At 45.1% G+C, this 18,028-nt stretch overlaps 1 protein-coding gene across 6 annotated transcripts in view; it reads left to right on the top strand.

The window, feature by feature from the left end:
* The window catches only part of cdk14 (cyclin dependent kinase 14), a 116,096-nt gene that overhangs the window by 57,853 nt on the left and 40,215 nt on the right, over window positions 1-18,028 (top strand). For all 6 annotated transcript variants that reach the window (XM_056761725.1, XM_056761726.1, XM_056761730.1 and 3 more), the window contains 2 exons: window positions 10,447-10,570; window positions 17,561-17,681. In XM_056761725.1, coding sequence (XP_056617703.1) covers window positions 10,447-10,570; window positions 17,561-17,681 — 245 coding nt within the window. The remainder of the gene's footprint in view (window positions 1-10,446; window positions 10,571-17,560; window positions 17,682-18,028) is intronic.

An 18,028-nucleotide genomic window follows, 5' to 3' on the forward strand; every position in this document is an offset into this window, starting at 1 on the left:
TGCTTGTATGTGATGTCCCGTGACTACTTATGGGATTTTTAATGCCAGGAGACATGCAAGAACCAATGAGTTTCAACGGTCTTTATGTTTTTTCCTATATACTGTAGTATTATTTTTGGAACAATTTTTTCACTCACAAATGCTGTGTGTTTTGCTTCTGAAGACCTCAAACACACAGAACCTGGTTTACATTATCTTTTACTTCACATAAAACATCTGTTAAAAGATAAATGTACAGATGTTTGTGTAGGTGCGCAGATGAATCTTTTTGCAGGATTTGTTTTGAGTTCAGACCGAATGTTCTTATAAACCCGATCGCTGCTCAATGTTCCTTTCCGCTGATCTGAACATCAAAGGTGTCTCGATCGTCCTGTTGTTTTGTGATGCTCTCGACTTCAAACAGTCCAGAACACACACTCAAGTGGAGATGATCTGCCATAGACAGGAAGTGTAGAGTTTAATGTCATCCATTACCTCGGTCACCTGATTTATGTGTGTTCTTCATTCACTGCTGGAGCTCATGAAGTCGTTAGATTGTGTGTGGCGGGTTGTAGGGAATTATCATTTCAAAGAGAACACCGGCGGCGTTGGCTGTTAATGTAATTACTGGTCAAGCGTCAGAGAGATGAAGTGAGGAGAGAGAGGGAGGTGCACGTCCCTGACCAGACCCTTCATTCTGGGCTGCTGTCCAACCCCAGAGCTCCTGTACATATGCTGCGTTTACGCTAGAAATAATCACATCTCATCCATGTTCTTGTTATAATGCCAGAAGGACTGTGTGCTTGTGTTGATTCACGTGATGTGTGAGGTGGCTTTAATGAGACCCGTTACATGAATAAATGAATAATGACAGCCGGCTGTCACCTCCAGAGAAAAGAGTGAATTAACACCACAACAACTCTTCCATTATCAACATGAAGTGTGCTTTTATTAAAGTAAATGTGGTGAAAAAACATGCTCTGTCTCAAAGATCGAATGACATTAAAGGAGCAGTTTGTAAAACAACAACAATGGCGTAGCATGAGTGACAGAGCAATGATGTCAAAGGTCCGTCACTTTCAGCTGTTCCATTCAGATCAGTTGAGGTCAGTCCATAGTGTTTGTTGCTTCTTCACACATCACACATTATTTAATGAGAGGATGATTTTTGCTTTCAGAATTTGGTTTACAGACCAGTGTACTGTAGCTAAGAAACTAAAACCAATCTGGTTCAAAGCCAGGTGGTTCTGACCACAGAGGTGCATTATGGGAATTTTGAGGTAAATCTATGCGGCTTAATTGTAATATCTGCCATTGATTTTCCCAAATCTAGATGCTTTTCTAGCCAAATGTTTAAAGGGGAAATAAAGAGAGAGATGTTTTTGATGTAAGTGTGGTTTGAGTCTCTCACAGAGAGTGAAGACATTGAGCTGTGGAGCAGGTGTGCTGCTGATGGATCATCGACACGCCTCATTAAAACCAAAGACCGAATGTCTTCCTGACATTAGAGTTGATCTCTTTTGACGTTACTGTAAGACTTCAGCTCTAATGCAGTGTTTGCAGGATATCCACTTACACTGTATATTTTATTTATATGTTATTTTATTGTGGCTCAAAGCTTTGTGTTACTCTTTTTAAATCATGGTAACACACACTTTGGTCTTTTTGGGGGGTTTATGAGGTGTTAAAGAAGTATTAGTGCTTTTTTTTGGTCATCGCTCATCAGACACTTTCTGTGTTTCATAAGAGAGAAGATTCACGTCCCGTTGTGTCGGCTGCTTGTCAGTACATTACGCTAGTGTAGTCAGTCTACACTCTGAGAGAAACTCACACATTTACTTAAACATTTACTTCATTTGGTTTATAAAATAAATCCACAGGAAGAGAAATGGTGGGATGTCAGATTTGAAAGCGCAGGAGCTAAAGCGTTGTGTGTTCTCCATGTGAAACGTCTTGGTTACGTATGTAACCTCAGTTCCCTGATGGAGGGAACGAGACGTTGTGTCGAGAACGACAGATGGGGTTCGCCCTTGAGAACCAATCAACTCTGACTACTATAGAAAAGGCCAATGAAATTTGGCGAATGCAATTTGCATGCCGGGCTCCGCCCCCGGAAATCCGGTATAAAAGGAGGCCGGCGTGCAGCATTCACTTACCTTTGTTCTGAAGAGCCTGAGACCTCTCAAACTGCAGCAGAATACGATACGTGTTCGTGGCATAAGGGACACAACGTCTCGTTCCCTCCATCAGGGAACTGAGGTTACATACGTAACCAAGACGTTCCCTTTCTGTCGGTCTCTCGACGTTGTGTCGAGAACGACAGATGGGGTTGCCTATGGAAAACGCCACAACGCTGTATCGCGTCACAATCTCTAGCGAAGCGACGGTAACAAGCCTGGGCGTGTCATCTCGAAGCTTTCGTGAGACTGTAACCTTCCAGTGTGGTGGTCGGGGGGTTCCAGAGCTTTCTTGGAGAAAGATGGGTACAGCCCTGACCGGTAACTTTCACGGACGGGGCCTTAGCTCTCTATAGGCGAGAGGCCGTCCAGATCAGTTTACACCGGGTAAGCGCGACTCTTAATCAGAGAAGCGCTACAGAGGCCACCTCCTACCCGTGGGGAGGAATATGGTGGATATAGGTATGGTCTCGTCCTTGGAGGAGAACGCATGGAACGTGCGGACTGAGTAGTTAACCGCGAGGTGGAGGCCCACCTGGGGAAGCTCATGGGTTACCAGGAGTGGGAACCATTCTCATGAGGATACATCAGACGGAACAGCCCACGGAGGGGGTGTTACAGACGTCCGGTAGGACTAGGTCCGGTTAGAGCTATCTGTGATAGCTCACATGGTATCCCGGCCTAAGGGGGAAGGCTGCTCTGCCCAGCCAGCCCCCAGGGGGTGCTTGTTTGGTGATGGATGGAATGCCTATTCTTAACCAGTGTCTGGGTAAGAAGGGAGGCTGGTGAGGTACCAGTTTCTTAGCGATGTGTTCGGGTAAGAAGAAAAGGTAAATAGCACACTGACCCAACCTGTTAGAGGGTGGAAAGGTGCTTTCGCAGGCATACGCCCCCCCGGATGCCAGTCCTACATGTCGCCACGCAGGACGTGGGCTGACACCGGGTTTACGCGAAGGTTGTTAACCCTTGCGAAGGTGTTTGGGCATAGCCCAACCCGCAGCTCTACAGATGTCTGCTAGAGAGGCGCTTCTGCCAGTGTCCAGGAGGTGGCTAAACTCCGTGTGGAGTGAGCCCTCACTGCCAATGGGCATGGGAGATTCTGAGATCGGAATGCCGTCGTAACGGCGTCCACGACCCAGTGCGCCAGCCTCTGTTTGGAGACAGCCTTCCCCTTCTGCTGTCCTCCTACAGACACGGAGCTGGTCAGAGCTTCAGAGCTCTGCGTGCGGTCCAGTACGTTCTGGACACAACACTAATCGGGTTGGGTCTTCCTCCCCTATGGGGAGCGCCTGCAAGTTCACCACTTGGCCCCGGAGGGAGTAGTGGGAACTTCTTGGGCACGCATCCGGGCCTGGGTCTCAAGATAACGTGAGAGTTTCCAGGGCCGAGTTTAAGGCAATCCAGGGACACGGAGGATGCTCGGTGGTCCCCTACCCTCTTGAAGGAAGTGAGCGCCGTCAGGAGGGCCGTCTTACTCTATGAGGAAGATCGGAACCTCCGAGGGGCTCTTTGGGGGGCCCTGAGGCTCCCCAGGACCACTTAGGGTCCCAAGAGGGTATGGAGCGGAGATGAGGCGGATTCCGCCCTCTCGCTGCTTAGGAACCTGGTGACCAGGTCGTGTTGCCCTAGAAACTTTCCACCGACTGAGTCGTGATGAGTGGCAATAGCGACTACATACACTTTCAGTGTGGAAGGGAGATGTTAGTCTCCAGTCTCGTGAGGAGGGGAACACAATCCTGATCAAGCACCTCAGTGGGTCTTTCTCGTTGAGAAAGACACCAGGACGAGAAGAGGCACCGTCTAGAGGCGTGTAACCGCCTAGTAGATGGGGCCCTAGCCTGGGTGATGGTCTCAGCCGTATAGGGGGAGTAGCCATCTTAGGATCTTCTCGTCCCGTCTAGAGACCAGACATGGGTGTTCCAGAGGTCTGATCTGGGATGCCAGAACGTGTCCTTCCCCTGAGAGAGCAGGTCCTCTGTCAGGGGAATGGTTCAGGGGGAGTCGCTGTCCAGAGCATCGGCTCTGAGGCCAAGTGCGGTTAGACCGGTGTGGTGTAACCAATAACACTTGGTGCTCCTGCTCCCTGACCTTGCACAGAGTCTGTACAAGAAGGCTCCTGGGGGGGGGAAGGTGTGCTTCCGCCCATCCCGCGGCCAGCTGTGCGCAAGGATATCCGTGCCGAGGGCAGGGACTATCAAGCGGGCAAATGGTGGTGTTACGGGAGGTGAACAGGTTTTACCTGGGCCTACCCGAACAGCCTCCAAATGAGCTGGACTGCACGGGGGTGGAGTCGCCACTCTCCACGAGGCATAAACTGGCGAGAAAGCACGTCGGCTGTCTAGTTCAGTTTGCCCGGGGTGTGTGGCCTGCAGGGAACGAGTCACCTGTTGACTCCACCGGAGGAGGCGTCGAGCAAGTTGTGTTTAGCTGCTGTGTGCGAACGCCACCCTGACGATCTGTATTCGCTACAGCTATAGTGCTGTCCTCGGAACAGCACGTGCATGTCTCGCACGAGAGGCCGTAGCCTGCTCAGTGCAAGTAGCATAGCCCACAACTCTTGGCAATTGATATGCCAGCGCAGGCGGGGGTTCGTCCAACACCCCACCTGCGTGCCCGTTGCACACTACACCGCACCCCTGCAGGGAGACTTCAGTCGTCACCACGACCTGCCTCATAACCTGCTCAGAGGGACCTGAGTCCGTCGAAAAAGTCATAAAGACTAGGGGTTATGGTGCGTCGGCAGCAGGGCGGCATCACCATGCGCCTGCTGCCGGTGTGCCACGCTCTCCTCGGAACTCGACTCTGAAACCAATGTTGGAGCGGTGTCATGTGCATCAACTCGAGGGGTATTAACCCGCGAGGACGCCATGTGTCCCAGGAGCCTCTGAATTGTTTCAGGGGGACCGCTGTCTGCCTAAAATGTTCATTTCAGACAGTTCAACACTGGTTGGGCACAACTGCGGACAGGTGTGCCGACATGGTGACAGAGCTGAGTTCCATACCGAGAAAGAGGATGCTCTGCACTGGGGAGAGCTTGCCCCTCTCTTGGTTGACCTGGAGTCCCAATCGACCTAGGTGCCGGAGCACCAGGTCCCTTTGTGTACATAACAGATCTCGCGAGTGTGCCAAGATAGGCCAGTCGCTGAGATAGTTTAGTACCCGCTCGCCTTCCTCTCAGGGAGAAAGGGCGGTCAGGGACAGACCGAAAGGGAGGACTCTGTACTGATATGCCCGCCTCTCGCACGCGAACCGTGGGAACGGCCGGTGTCGAGGAGGATCGAGACATGAAAGTAAGCGTCCTTCAGGTCGATTGCCACGAACCAATCCTGACACCTCATAGATGTCAGGACGCGCCTCTGTGTGAGCACCCTGAATGGCAGCTTGTGAAGGTGCTCTGTTCAGGGTACGCAGCCTTTGGGGGCAACCCGCCGTCTTTCTTGGGAACGATGAAGTGCGGGTGGTGACCCACTGAACATCTTGGTTTTGAGGGACGAACTCGATGCCTGTTTTGCCAGAAGGGTGGTGACCTCTACCCGAAGTACGGAGGCGTCCCTGCCTCTGACAGAGGGAGAGATGATGCCCCGAAACTTGGGTGAGTCTCTGGCGAACTGGATCGAGTAACCAAGACGGTCCGCCCTCATTAGCCAGCGAGACAGTGTGGGCAGCTCTCGAGCTCCCAGGGACTGTGACAGGGTGACCAAGGGGACGGTCTGCTTCATCATTCCCACGGGGGGTGGTTCGTCGGCTGGCGGAGCTAACCATGTCGCGGGGAGTCCCCGGAGGGAAGGTTTTTGCTCCGCCTGCTGACCTGCCTGGCGGGACAACGGCACGCACTGTCGGTTTGAGAGTGGTGACGGCTGTCGTATGTGTACGACCTCACGCCTCGCCAGGGTGTGAGGTCGGTTCGCCGAGCACAGTCCAGTGGAGTGTGCGATCGGCTGCAAGTAAACCCGGGGAGAACAGAAAACTCAGTGAGTAAGTGGGCGCCAAGCCCTAACAAGGGCCCGGCTTTGGTGACGAGGCAGGAGTCGTCCCGTACCGACCGATCAGAGCCGTGGCTGTGAGGGTTCGGGCCCGATGTTGTTCTCCCTGGGGTCTTCCCGTCAGTGTCCCTTCTCGCGAGGAGGTTGCTGACGGGGTGGAGGTTTCCCCCTCGACCTCTGCTTCCGGGGTGCCGCCTGTGGGGGCACAGGAACCGGAGCCGATGTCGAAAGGGTCCTGGGTTGCAGGGAAGCAGACGTCACGTGAGATCTCGGAGGCCTGTAGGCGGCCGAGTCGCGGCGTGAAAAAAATGTGGTTAATTGCCACTGTCTGCTTCGCCGTCAAAAAACTGCTGAGCGCAGTCCTCGACGGTGTTACCAACAACCCACCCTGCGAGATGAGTGCATCAAGAAAGCGGACTTCCTTGCTGTCACTCTTCTGCACAAGGTATAGCCGGGGGTGTCTCTCCTGGACCACTACCGTGGACATCGTCCGACCCAGGGCCCGTGCCGCCGCCTTAGTCGCCCGTAGAGCGCTGTCAGCGGTGGCACGGAGATCCTGCATTATACCCGGGTCGGCCTTACCCTCGTGGAGCCCTCTCAACGCCCTGGCCTGGCGGACCTCCAGGATGGCCAAGGCATAGAGAGAGGAGGCAGCCTGGCCCGCAACATCGCAAGCTTTCGACACCAGTGATGCCGAAGTCTTACGTGCTTTGGACGGTAGGAGTGGTCGATCCCCCCCCAGGTGGTAGCCGTCCGCGGCACAGGTGCACCGCAGGCGGACGTTCCACCCGGGGGATCTCGACGCAGTCCTTGGCTGCCTCACCATCGAGGGAAGTAAGGGAGCCGGAGCTGGTTTCACTGGAACGGTCCGTGAGTGAAGCGTTCCAAGTTTTACACAGCTCCTCATGCACCTCCGGGAAAAACATGGCACCCGGGGTGGGCGCGGTTTGCACCGCGCACCGACCTCGGGAACCACGTATCCCCGGGTTAGCACGGATGACATCACTTCTGCTTCCTCCTGAACTCGACCGCTGGGGGTGGAGTTTGGATTCGGCAGAGTCGGATGCCAGTCTCCCTCCGATGCTGCGAGCGACATCTCATCTACGTCACATATCGTTTCCGAGTGTGTGCGTGAGGATCCGGACGGTATGCCACCGCCGGTTGGGGAACGTTCAGAAGAGCGAATCGGGGTGCGATCGGCCCGTGAGCACTTGGCTGGCGGGTTTACGTTCGCAGAGTTCCCCGTATCACTAACGCTGCTAACGTGGGTGGTCATCGGGGCCGTAGCCACAGATGTCACAGCCCGGGTAGCAGACAAAATGGTGGCTGGTTCCCGTAGGAAGACAGCCACCCGTGACCGCAACTTCTGAATGACAATCTGCCCGCAGTGCAGGCAGATGTGTCAACGAACGCTGCTTCAGTGTGCTGGACGCCCAGACACCTAATGCAGCGATCGTGTCCATCCCCCTCCTCGATGAGGGTGCCGCACCCAAGAGAACAGCGGGACATGCCGCGCTGGAGAATGCTCAGTCAGTCCTGAAAAGGACTTTTAGAAAAAATCTCTAACACCTCCGGAACCGCCGAGACGCCCAGGGGAAGGTCGCTGCAGGAAGGGACGATCCGCTGTAACACGTCGTAGCACCAGCGTGTAGTTGTAGAGGATTGAATCCTGAGTTGTACTCATGAGCGATGGCTCTGAAGAACAAAAGGTAAGTGAATGCTGCACGCCGGCCTCCTTTTATACCGGATTTCCGGGGGCGGAGCCCGGCATGCAAATTGCATTCGCCAAATTTCATTGGCCTTTTCTATAGTAGTCAGAGTTGATTGGTTCTCAAGGGCGAACCCCATCTGTCGTTCTCGACACAACGTCGAGAGACCGACAGAAAGGGAACTCTTCAGCATATTTCTTGTGATTGATCGTGTGATGTGATGTTGATGTATGTGTACGGCTAGGATGTTCTGTACTGTTTGGTTGCTAAGCCGTTTCTAGGTGGTTGCAATGTGGTCAGGCACAAATCTCAAGATCAGAAGAAGTGTTGATGATATTCATGACTCTGACACAGCGCTTATGACATCATATTCAGATGTGATTTATTGAGGAGGTCTTATAATGAAGAGGATGAATGAATCTCATAAATACTGTCATTAGCAGACGTGTGTTAGAATGGTGTGTCGGTCATGGAAGGTTTATGCTATTAAAACTCATCTCATGTTTTTGGTGACTAGAGGAACCTTTAATGTTTGGCTCTTGTTTGGATCTAATGGACAGGTTTTCTTTTCCTGGACTGAGCAGACTGCGGTTGGAACACAATATTATTACTCTGAGTCAATGATTGGACATTTTGGGGACGAACTTTAAGATTGAAGCGGCATTGGCTCAACACTTGAGAACAAGGTCAATTGGCTTGTCTGCTCAGCTGCAGATGAATTGGAAAGCTGTTCTTAATACAACTTGTTAACTGATTTTTGTGCAGGTTCCTGTGTTCCTAATTCTAAAGACTCATTTCCTTGTTTTTTTGTCTGTGAATTTAGAGGGGTTTTCCTTCCCTCTTTTTCGAAAATACTAAATCTCTGTGTGCCAATTCTTTTTTTTAAGTACTGGTAAATCTTTGTGTAAGGCTTGTGTTTTAGCTTTTAGCAAAACGGGTAGAATGGAAAAGCTGATTCTCCCTGGCGTTATGTTATTAAGATCAGAGAACAAAGCCTGAGTGAGCCTATCCTTATATAAACCACCGTTGACCAAAAGAGCAGGTGATTTACAATGGAGGTTCATTTCAGTTTTAAACCATGATGTTGCTTCTCTATGTCCCTTTTGCTCTGTCAAAGAAAAAAAATGTTTTTTTTAATTGTTGGAACCGGTATTCTTGATTGTAGGTGAGTTTGTAGAGTTGTAATGAGATGTTTTCTTCTGAGACATTTCTTTTGGGCTTCAAATATGTGAGGAAAGAAAGATTTCTTTGTCAACTTTTGGATTTTGTGTTGGGCCAAGCAAAGCCATTTATGTTAGTAGGAAAAAGAAAATAGAACAGAATGATGTCAGAATTTGGTAGTCTTGTTTTCCAATCTGGTGAAATCAAGAGTTTGGGTTTATATTTATTATTATAAATCTGTTAATGATCTTGCTTCTTTTTAATGTATTTAGTCTTGTAATGAGGTTCTGTGTTCTGTTTTTGAGGGTGAATGGATTTTTACCCATACTTTATGATTTTTAAGTCATCTTATTTGTTTGTGTATGGTAATAGAGGGTTGTATTGTGTATATGATAGATGTTTTTTATCATAAAGGTTTTGTTAAATCTCTCTCTCACTCATTCACATACTGTATACACATAAGAGATATAGTTAAACAAAATAGCTTATAATATCCATAATATTGCATATTTCAATATTTAATATTTGTGATTTATTTACGTATTTATGTACGTGTTAAAAGTTCAAAACCAATTTCTGAAATTTTTTGTAGTATATTTATAATAAGGCCGTTTACACAAGTTTTATACGTTTTGGCTGTCCGTCTACATGGACACTTTTGAAAATGGGTCTCAAAGTGTAACTTTTTGAAATTGCCTCTGTTTTCGTTTGTTTGTACACACAGCTGTACACTCACTACTTTACATTGAAGCACAGTGTCATGTCTTCAGTGTTGTCACATGAAAAGATATAATCAAATATTTACTCAAATGTGAGGGGTGAACTTTCTTCTGTGAGATACTGTATGATATATATTTACCAACATAACAGGTAAAATCATTGTAAATATATTGTGAATATGATATTGCGCCACAAATTGTGTGTCTGATAACGAGACGGGAGGGCCGTGAGAGATGTGTTACGTAAATGAGCAAACACACAACCCCCCGTCTGGACTGTAGAATACTTCACCTCTGACCTCAGTGTCGTTCTCTGATTGGACTCCTCGCTTTTGTGCTTCAGTTAATTGGCTGAAACTGTGAGAGTTGTCATTTGTCAGAGAGGGTATTTAGATTTCTTCAAGGGCTCACGCTTGAGGTGTTAAGTGGGTTTTGGCGTTTGCTTCAAATGTGTTTGTGTGCATCGATTCTTCACTCCAGCTGTCCAACAAACCCAAAATGTATTGAGGTTAGAATAGACACCTTATAATATATAGAACATATATGGCTGTAGATTTATGTACGGAAGATGAGAATAAGTAACATCCCTAAATGAAGAATCCGTGTTTGATGAATTCTGGTAATCTGGGTTTAAATGATATATATATCTGTGCCTGATGTCTGCAGATGATACAAGAGGTTTTCTTCTTTTGATGGAATCTGTTTTCTGTGTCCGCAGCTGTTCCTCTTCCAGCTACTGCGAGGTCTGTCCTACATCCATCAACGGCACATCCTTCACCGAGACCTGAAACCTCAAAACCTGCTCATCAGTGAGACGGGAGAACTCAAACTGGCCGACTTCGGTAAGCCTTTCTCACAGACACCAAGCAAAAAAAAAGAAAACGAATGTCCGAAAATAAAAATCCACCCACAGACGCTCTGCTGTAGTTTAATGAAGCTCTCGGGTCGGGTTTAAAGCTCTCGTGACAGACACACACTGATGTTTATGTGTAAATGTACAGTGTGAGGGCTTCAGTCATCAGTGTCGTAGCTGAAGATAAACCTCAGACAGCTGAGACTGACAGATAAGAGCTGAAGATAACAGACAGATCAAACTGGGCAGACGAAAGGTGAAGCAAACAAACAAAGAGATGGAGAAGCGGTGAGCGAGCGAGACAGACAGATTGACCAGCAGACGTTGTTTCATCCGCTCCATTAGAGGCGGTGTGAGGCAGGCGGGACACACAGATTTTCGGTGTATTTTTGGTAGCGTAGTGTCCTCAGACAGCTGAGGAGGCATTTGGAGCGGCGGTCTGCAGCATATGGTGTGTTTCTCCGGCTGGTCGCTTCAGCTCTACAGTGGTCCTGAAGTCGTGCCAGCGGCCCCAGCGGGGTCATTAGAAGCCGATCTGTCATCAGAGGCTCTAAACAACCCCTCATGACCCCCACAAGTGTGCTGAAACAGGATGAACTGCTTTCTTGTGTTCTAAGACTTCATCATCTGTACACCATAATGTGAACATTCACAGCAATGTGTGTTTGTGTGGGTTTATATTGTAGCCAGATGTACCGTGTACCGTTTTTTATATTTAACGTTTATAAAACACATCACTCGTGTTTGCTCAAAGTTGAATGAAGAACTGTGTCACATCAATTCAACTTTATCAAAGGATTAAATATTTAATCTAGCCACCAACGCAGGTTCAAAGCACTTTTAATTGTGACTCAGTCTGTGAAAACCCTGTAAAACATTCTGTGAAAATTCAATGATATCTTTAAAATCAAATATCATTAACAAGCAGCCCTGTTTTTGAGCATTGTATTGCTTGCAAGTTCACAACATTAGCTTTCAAATAATGCATAGTTTTTGATAGTTGTTTGAATATTAATGTGAAACAAAGGTAATGAAAAACTGCAGAAAAATCGCCCTTCCGGCATTTCTAGCCTGTGCATATTTATTTCACCAAAAAAACAAACATCTGTTACACTTTTCATTTGATAATCCTTACATTTTTCTTTATTTGTTCTATTGTAAAAAATAAACTTTTATTCTGACACTTAATGGAAAATAATGAATTAAATTCTTATACTATGTTCTGTTTAAATACTAAATTCTGTGCGACTGGAAGGTGTACATTAAAACTGTTTAATGCACGGTATTTCCTGTCAGTTTGATCAACCTTTAAAATGAACTGAAGAAATTAGTTCAAATGAGTCATTTTCACCCGTCTGATCGGAATGAACAGCTTTTATTTGACAAATGACCATGGTATAAGCAGGATAAACCACTGCTAGCAGTGCATTAAAGGATTTTTTGTGTCGGGTGGATCCTGGCCTCTACATTGTGCATTAAAATCTGTTTCATATGTTGACCATCCGTGTTATATGAAAATCATCACAGATGCACTTCATCTTTAACTCAACGTCTGAAATCAGCTGAAAACATCTTCATGTTACATAACATTAGAGTTAAAGCTCATGTTGTAAAGCGGATGTTTTAGATGTTAGAATGTTTCTTTATGTGTCGTGCTCATTACTCTGCAGTCATGACTGACTGAACTCCATGTTTTGTTCTGGATCTCAATGTTCTGTATATTAAGTTGTTTACAGTATAGAAATGCGATAGCACAAAATCTTTACATTTCTGCCATCACACGCTTTATATCGTCATGCGTCACAGCTCTAGCTGGAGGTATAAATGCATGACCAACAGATACAGACTACAGAGCTGTAAGTGTGTGTGTGTGAGTGTGTTTGTGTGCGTACGTGTGTTGTAAACATGTGCTCCGGGCATCAGAGAGCTCGAGGAACCCATGAGGAACACTGCAGGAATCCACTCACAGTCCCATGATCCCTCATGAACCCACGGATGAGATTCGTCTGGTGCGGTACGGGGGGCAGATGGGCTTCAGTGACCTCATGAGACCCTCTCTCCTCCTCCAGACATATTGATGAAATGTACCGTGTGTTGTGTTGAACTCCCGTGAGACGAGTGTTGAAGGTGTAATGATCTCATGTCTTCAGGACAGAAACAGGTTTGTGTGTGTGTGTGTGTGTGTGTAGTGGATGTTTCAATTACTTTGTCCAGAGAGAATCAAGAACGTAACTTCTGCTTCAGATTCAGATTTTACAGAATGAACATCTTTTCTTGTCCCTGTGATGTCACAGGAGAATGTTTTTTTATATTTCTTAGACGCCTTTAAAAGTGTTGTGGTCAGTAGTGGCCTTTGCTATGTTTCACAACACAAGGGGCCTCAGCTAACAGTGGAAAAAGAGAATTTCTCCTGCTGTCACGCCGCACATGCACCAGAGTTAAATGTTAAGGGGACTTGAGGGAACGGTGTCGTTAAAATTATTTTAAAAAGAAGCTTTAAGAAACTTTAGTTTCATGATAAGGGGCTAAAAAATCCCGTAAGGGTTATTTCATATGGAAATATATGCCACATTAAACGCAACGTTATGAGATCGCTGGATAAAGAAAATCTCTTTAGAGCACTCAGAATGTTATAAATGTCATAATCGGGGTCAGTGAGAAAAAATTATATTTGTATTATTTAGCTATGAATGTTTTCTCCACAGACTAATAAACTTTTGACAACATTTTTTACCTTTAACATTAGATCTTAACATCTAAACGACAAAATTTATGCTCAACATGTTTGCTCATTTTTATTCCTTACAAACAATCCATAAACAATAAAACAGTACAGTGACAAACCCGCTTATATTTAACGTAGTTTTATGAATAAAAAGGAATAAGCTGGATATAACATAATACAAGAGTGGCAACACTATAGAAAATCGTTGTTTTAATAAACACACAATAACAATGGAACAAAGATACATTTCCTGATATTAAATGAATGAAATACTAACAAACCTTCTCTTGCCCTTCTGTCTCTGCCATCGTCCTGACCCGCCTGACTTTAAAAAGAAACGGCACAGCACGCTCTTATAGAGCAGATGCGCTTTAATTCATCTGTAGCGTCACACTAAACTAAATGTACTTTTTCTATAAAAAATAATCTTTTAGTGATTGTAAAATAGTTCTGATTAAACAAATAAAATACAATAAATAAACAAAAAATATATATATTCTTTTAATACGCTACTGGTTGAAAAATAAAATAGTTAAAAAAGTGATTTTAAAATAAATGGGTAGCCTCCAACTTAGAATCTGGCCTCTAAATTGTAAAAGACGCTGGTTGTAGTAGTGCACAAAAAGTCAACACTTATCTTGGTTATGATGTTTATTTTACAAACTATTATTATTATTATTATCTGTCAAATTGACAGTAGATGAGGGAAGAATGAATGTGCCGTTTGTTGTTGTTGATAAATCATCTGGATCAGTTTTCATGAAGATATTGATCAGTCAGTTAATACAGTCTGCATATGATGAATGTGATGCTAATATCAGATTCTATCACACATCATATAAATCACCTGTCGAGAGTTCAACATTCATAACTGCACACAGATAACTGTGAACATGAGATTATTCACACATCCGTTAAAGGTGAATAGATGAAAAGGACGGATGGTAATGGACAGTTTTACTCCTGCAGACTCTCAAATGTTTGTGTTGGAGTATATGGACTCATATTTTCTGGTTGTGAAATAAATGTGCTTGTGTATTTGAATTGAATTAAATATGGATTAGTTCTGCTGTTCATGTGCTCATTTGCTCTTTTTATTCAACAGAATCACTTGTAAAAAAATCTAACTCAAAAACTGTTGAAACACTTTATTTTCCATATTCTTGGAGACAAGGAAAAAAAGGAACATAAAGGCCCTGACCAGTGTTGGGTGTAACTAGTTACTAAGTCATTAGTTACTGTAATTTAATTACTTTTCCCTTGAAAAGGTAAAGTAAGGGATTACTCTCATTTTTTGAGGTTACAGGTGATTCCTCAGATGTAATCAGCGTCAGAAGTTAATCAATGAAGAAGTTAAAATGACATTCCCCAGATGATATCTTTAAAACACAGCCATGTAGATGATGATTTAAATTTTAAATAAGAATGAGCAAGACTGCAGCGCCATCCACACACACATGTGAAAAACTAGCTGGTGTACGGACGTGATGTAATGACGCAAAGATTTACTCCCCCAAACTCTAATTTCCTGCATGGGGCGACCTGACAGCGCAAATGATAAATCATAATTATAAGCTAACGGTTGTGAATCAGGGTAAGATAAGACAATCATTCATGTTCATGTATTTACTCAATCATTGATTTCTGATGATTTTTACCCCAGAATGATCGCGGATTGCCACTTTAACTCATTGGTAACCTCACAATTGATTATTTTAAACACAAAAAACTAAATAATACCATCTGATGTCATTATTCTAGCATAAGCACAGTGGTGTGTCATCACTTTGATTTTATGTTGTCTTTAAAATGCTGTTTTGGAACTCCACTGTGTGTGTGTGTTTAGTCACAGTCTTCAGATTCTGCTCATGTGATTCTGATTGAGTCTCTCTCACAGTCTCTGTCTGGTGTGACTTGAGGACGGTGAGCGAGCGAGTGATGTATAATTTACTGAAGCGGTGGGTGGGTGACTGACCGCTTTCAATCTGTGAGTTTAGCCCTCAACAGTCTGCAGGTGATTCTCACATCTGGCCTTTGAAACGGAAGCTGTTTGTGGTGGTCTTCAGTGGGCTTTCATCCAAGTTCAGCCCGTGCTTTACCTCCTGTACAAAGACAACCCCACTTCCACCCGCTGCGTTGCTATGACAACTGCCCCAGGGTGAATAAAGGACGACCGCCCCTCCTCCTCATCCCCCGGATATTGCCTTCATCATCTCTGACCTTCATAACCTCTCCACTGCTCTTCATGACGAGTCAAGCTCTCTCTCTCTCTCTCTCTCCCTTCCTCTCTCTCTCCATCTCTCTCTGTCTCTCTCTCTCTCTCTCCCTCTCTCTCTCTCTCTCTCTCTCTCTCTCTCTCTCTCTCTCTCTCTCTCTCTCTCTGTCTCTCTCTCTCTGTCTCTCTCTCTCTGTCTCTCTCTCCGTGTCTCTCTCTCTCTGTCTCTCTCTCTCTGTCTCTCTCTCTCTCTCTCTCTCCATCTCTCTCTCTCTCTCCCTTCCTCTCTCTCTCCATCTCTCTCAATCTCTCTCTCTCCCTCCCTCTCTCTCTCTCTCTCTCTCTCACTCTCTCTCTCTCTCCCTCCCTCCCTCTCTCTCTCTCTCTCTCTCTCTCACTCTCTCTCTCTCTCTCTCTCTCTCCCTCCCTCCCTATCTCTCTCTCTCTCTGTCTCTATCTCTCCCTCCCTCGGTCTCCCTCATCAATTAACATCTCAGATGCCGCCCGCTCTGACTATTACTCACCAATTTACTTTAATGATGATTAGAGCCTCTCGGCGTGTTAACCTCGGCTCTTCTGCCTCCCCGCTGTGTAAATGAGCTCCTCTCTCGCCGCGTCCGGTGTAATGGCCTCTCACTCTTTCTGACGTTACCCTTTGTTTAGCATGAGAGATTATTGACTGCAAATTACAGTGGTGTGAAGTCTCCGCTGCTATTCCCATCTGAGGACTTAAATGCCCCTGCACGCTCCAAACACACAAAGTCAAGAGAAATGATTTCATTAAACAACACTTCTTTACATCCACATGTGAATCCCTTCAGCAGAGGTTTGATCTTAACATGACAGAAATGATACTGATCTCAGCTTATGACACAATTTAAACAACACAATTTAACACGAACTGCCAATGAAGTCCATTGTGTTAGTTATCATGAGGAAAAAAGGATCAAAATCTGAATGAATCCTGTTGTATATATTTGTAACATTTTTATGCGTTTGGCAGACACTTTTTTTAAATCATTGTGTGTTTTCACAATACACTTTCAAAACCGTTTCTTCTGGTTGTATTTCTGCAGAGTATTTCTGAGTTTTTGTCTCTCAATTGTGTTGAAGCTGTTTTTTGAACTGACGTCACACTGTATAATCTTATCATTTGCTTTGTGTCCAAATAAAAGCTGCATATATTCAAATGAGTTGAAGTACTTGTTGATTTTGTTCAAACTAAACGTCTCTGGATCAACATTGCTACGGGGGTCTTTCATATATAAATGTGATCTGCTATGGTTTCAGGAGCTCAGAGTGTTTGCACAACTTATAGTACTGCATATACAGCACAAGAAAATATAAAAGATGATTGTATTTATATAGCACTTTTCACAATTTTCATTGTTTCAAAGCAACTTTACATACATCATAATCACATTTTAAATAATAAGATTGGGAAATCAAAGAGAATATATGGTGTTAATACATGATATTATGGTTTTCCTCTATGCAATGTACACTGATGTCAGTGGATTGTCATAAACTATAAATTATTTAATGGAAGTATATTTCATTTAGTTATATTTTTATTTCAAATACTGTTATCAGGACTGGGAGCCTAAAATTACAAAATACCAGAAAAATTTGCAATAATACAAAATGTGCGGAAAGAATATTATTTGTTAAGATATGTTAAGGTGCATGTGTTTTGTTAAACAAAAGTTATTTGTATTCATGGATTAAACTAAATCAGCAGTCTACCAGTGAGTACCGGTGGCAAGGAATCAAAACTCCACTATGGATGTACACAGTATGTGTGTAAGAGTGGAGACAAAAAGAAAATAAAAACCTTGAGAGGTGTCAGACTCAAGCGGGAGAGCCAGTTCTCCTCTGGCATATGTAAACAGGTGCATCAGGTGTAAGAGAGTTTCTTTCAGATGTGTGTACTGTAGTAAGTACTGTATGTTTACTGTACATCATTTATCTAAGGGCCGTTAAATAACACTGATAAACATGAACGTTGTTTCTTTGTGTGTGTGTGTGTTTGTTCGCAGGACTGGCCCGTGCAAAGTCAGTCCCGAGTCACACATACTCTAATGAGGTGGTGACCCTGTGGTACAGACCCCCAGACGTCCTGCTCGGATCCACAGACTACTCCACCTGTCTGGACATGTGGTGAGAAATCTGCTCTCTTACTGTCACACACACACGTCTGTCACAGTGCGTTGTTATAAAACTTCCTTAAAAGAACACATGTGTGTATGATGAGCTTTATGCTTTATGAGCACACAAAAATGAGAATTGTGTCATCATTTACTCCTCCTCTCGTCATTTGAAATTTGTATGACTTTCTTTCTTCCTCAGATATGCTCAGAACTCAGAACACAAAAGAAGATATTTTGAAGAATGTTGTTAACCGATCAGCGGTGCCATCACTGTTCAGTCAACAACATTCTTCAAAAATATGGTGTGTGTGTGTGTGATGAGTCTGGTGTGTGTGTGTGTGTTGAGTCTGGTGTGTG

This window comes from Triplophysa dalaica, chromosome 12 (assembly GCF_015846415.1).
Source record: "Triplophysa dalaica isolate WHDGS20190420 chromosome 12, ASM1584641v1, whole genome shotgun sequence".
Taxonomy (NCBI): domain Eukaryota; kingdom Metazoa; phylum Chordata; class Actinopteri; order Cypriniformes; family Nemacheilidae; genus Triplophysa; species Triplophysa dalaica.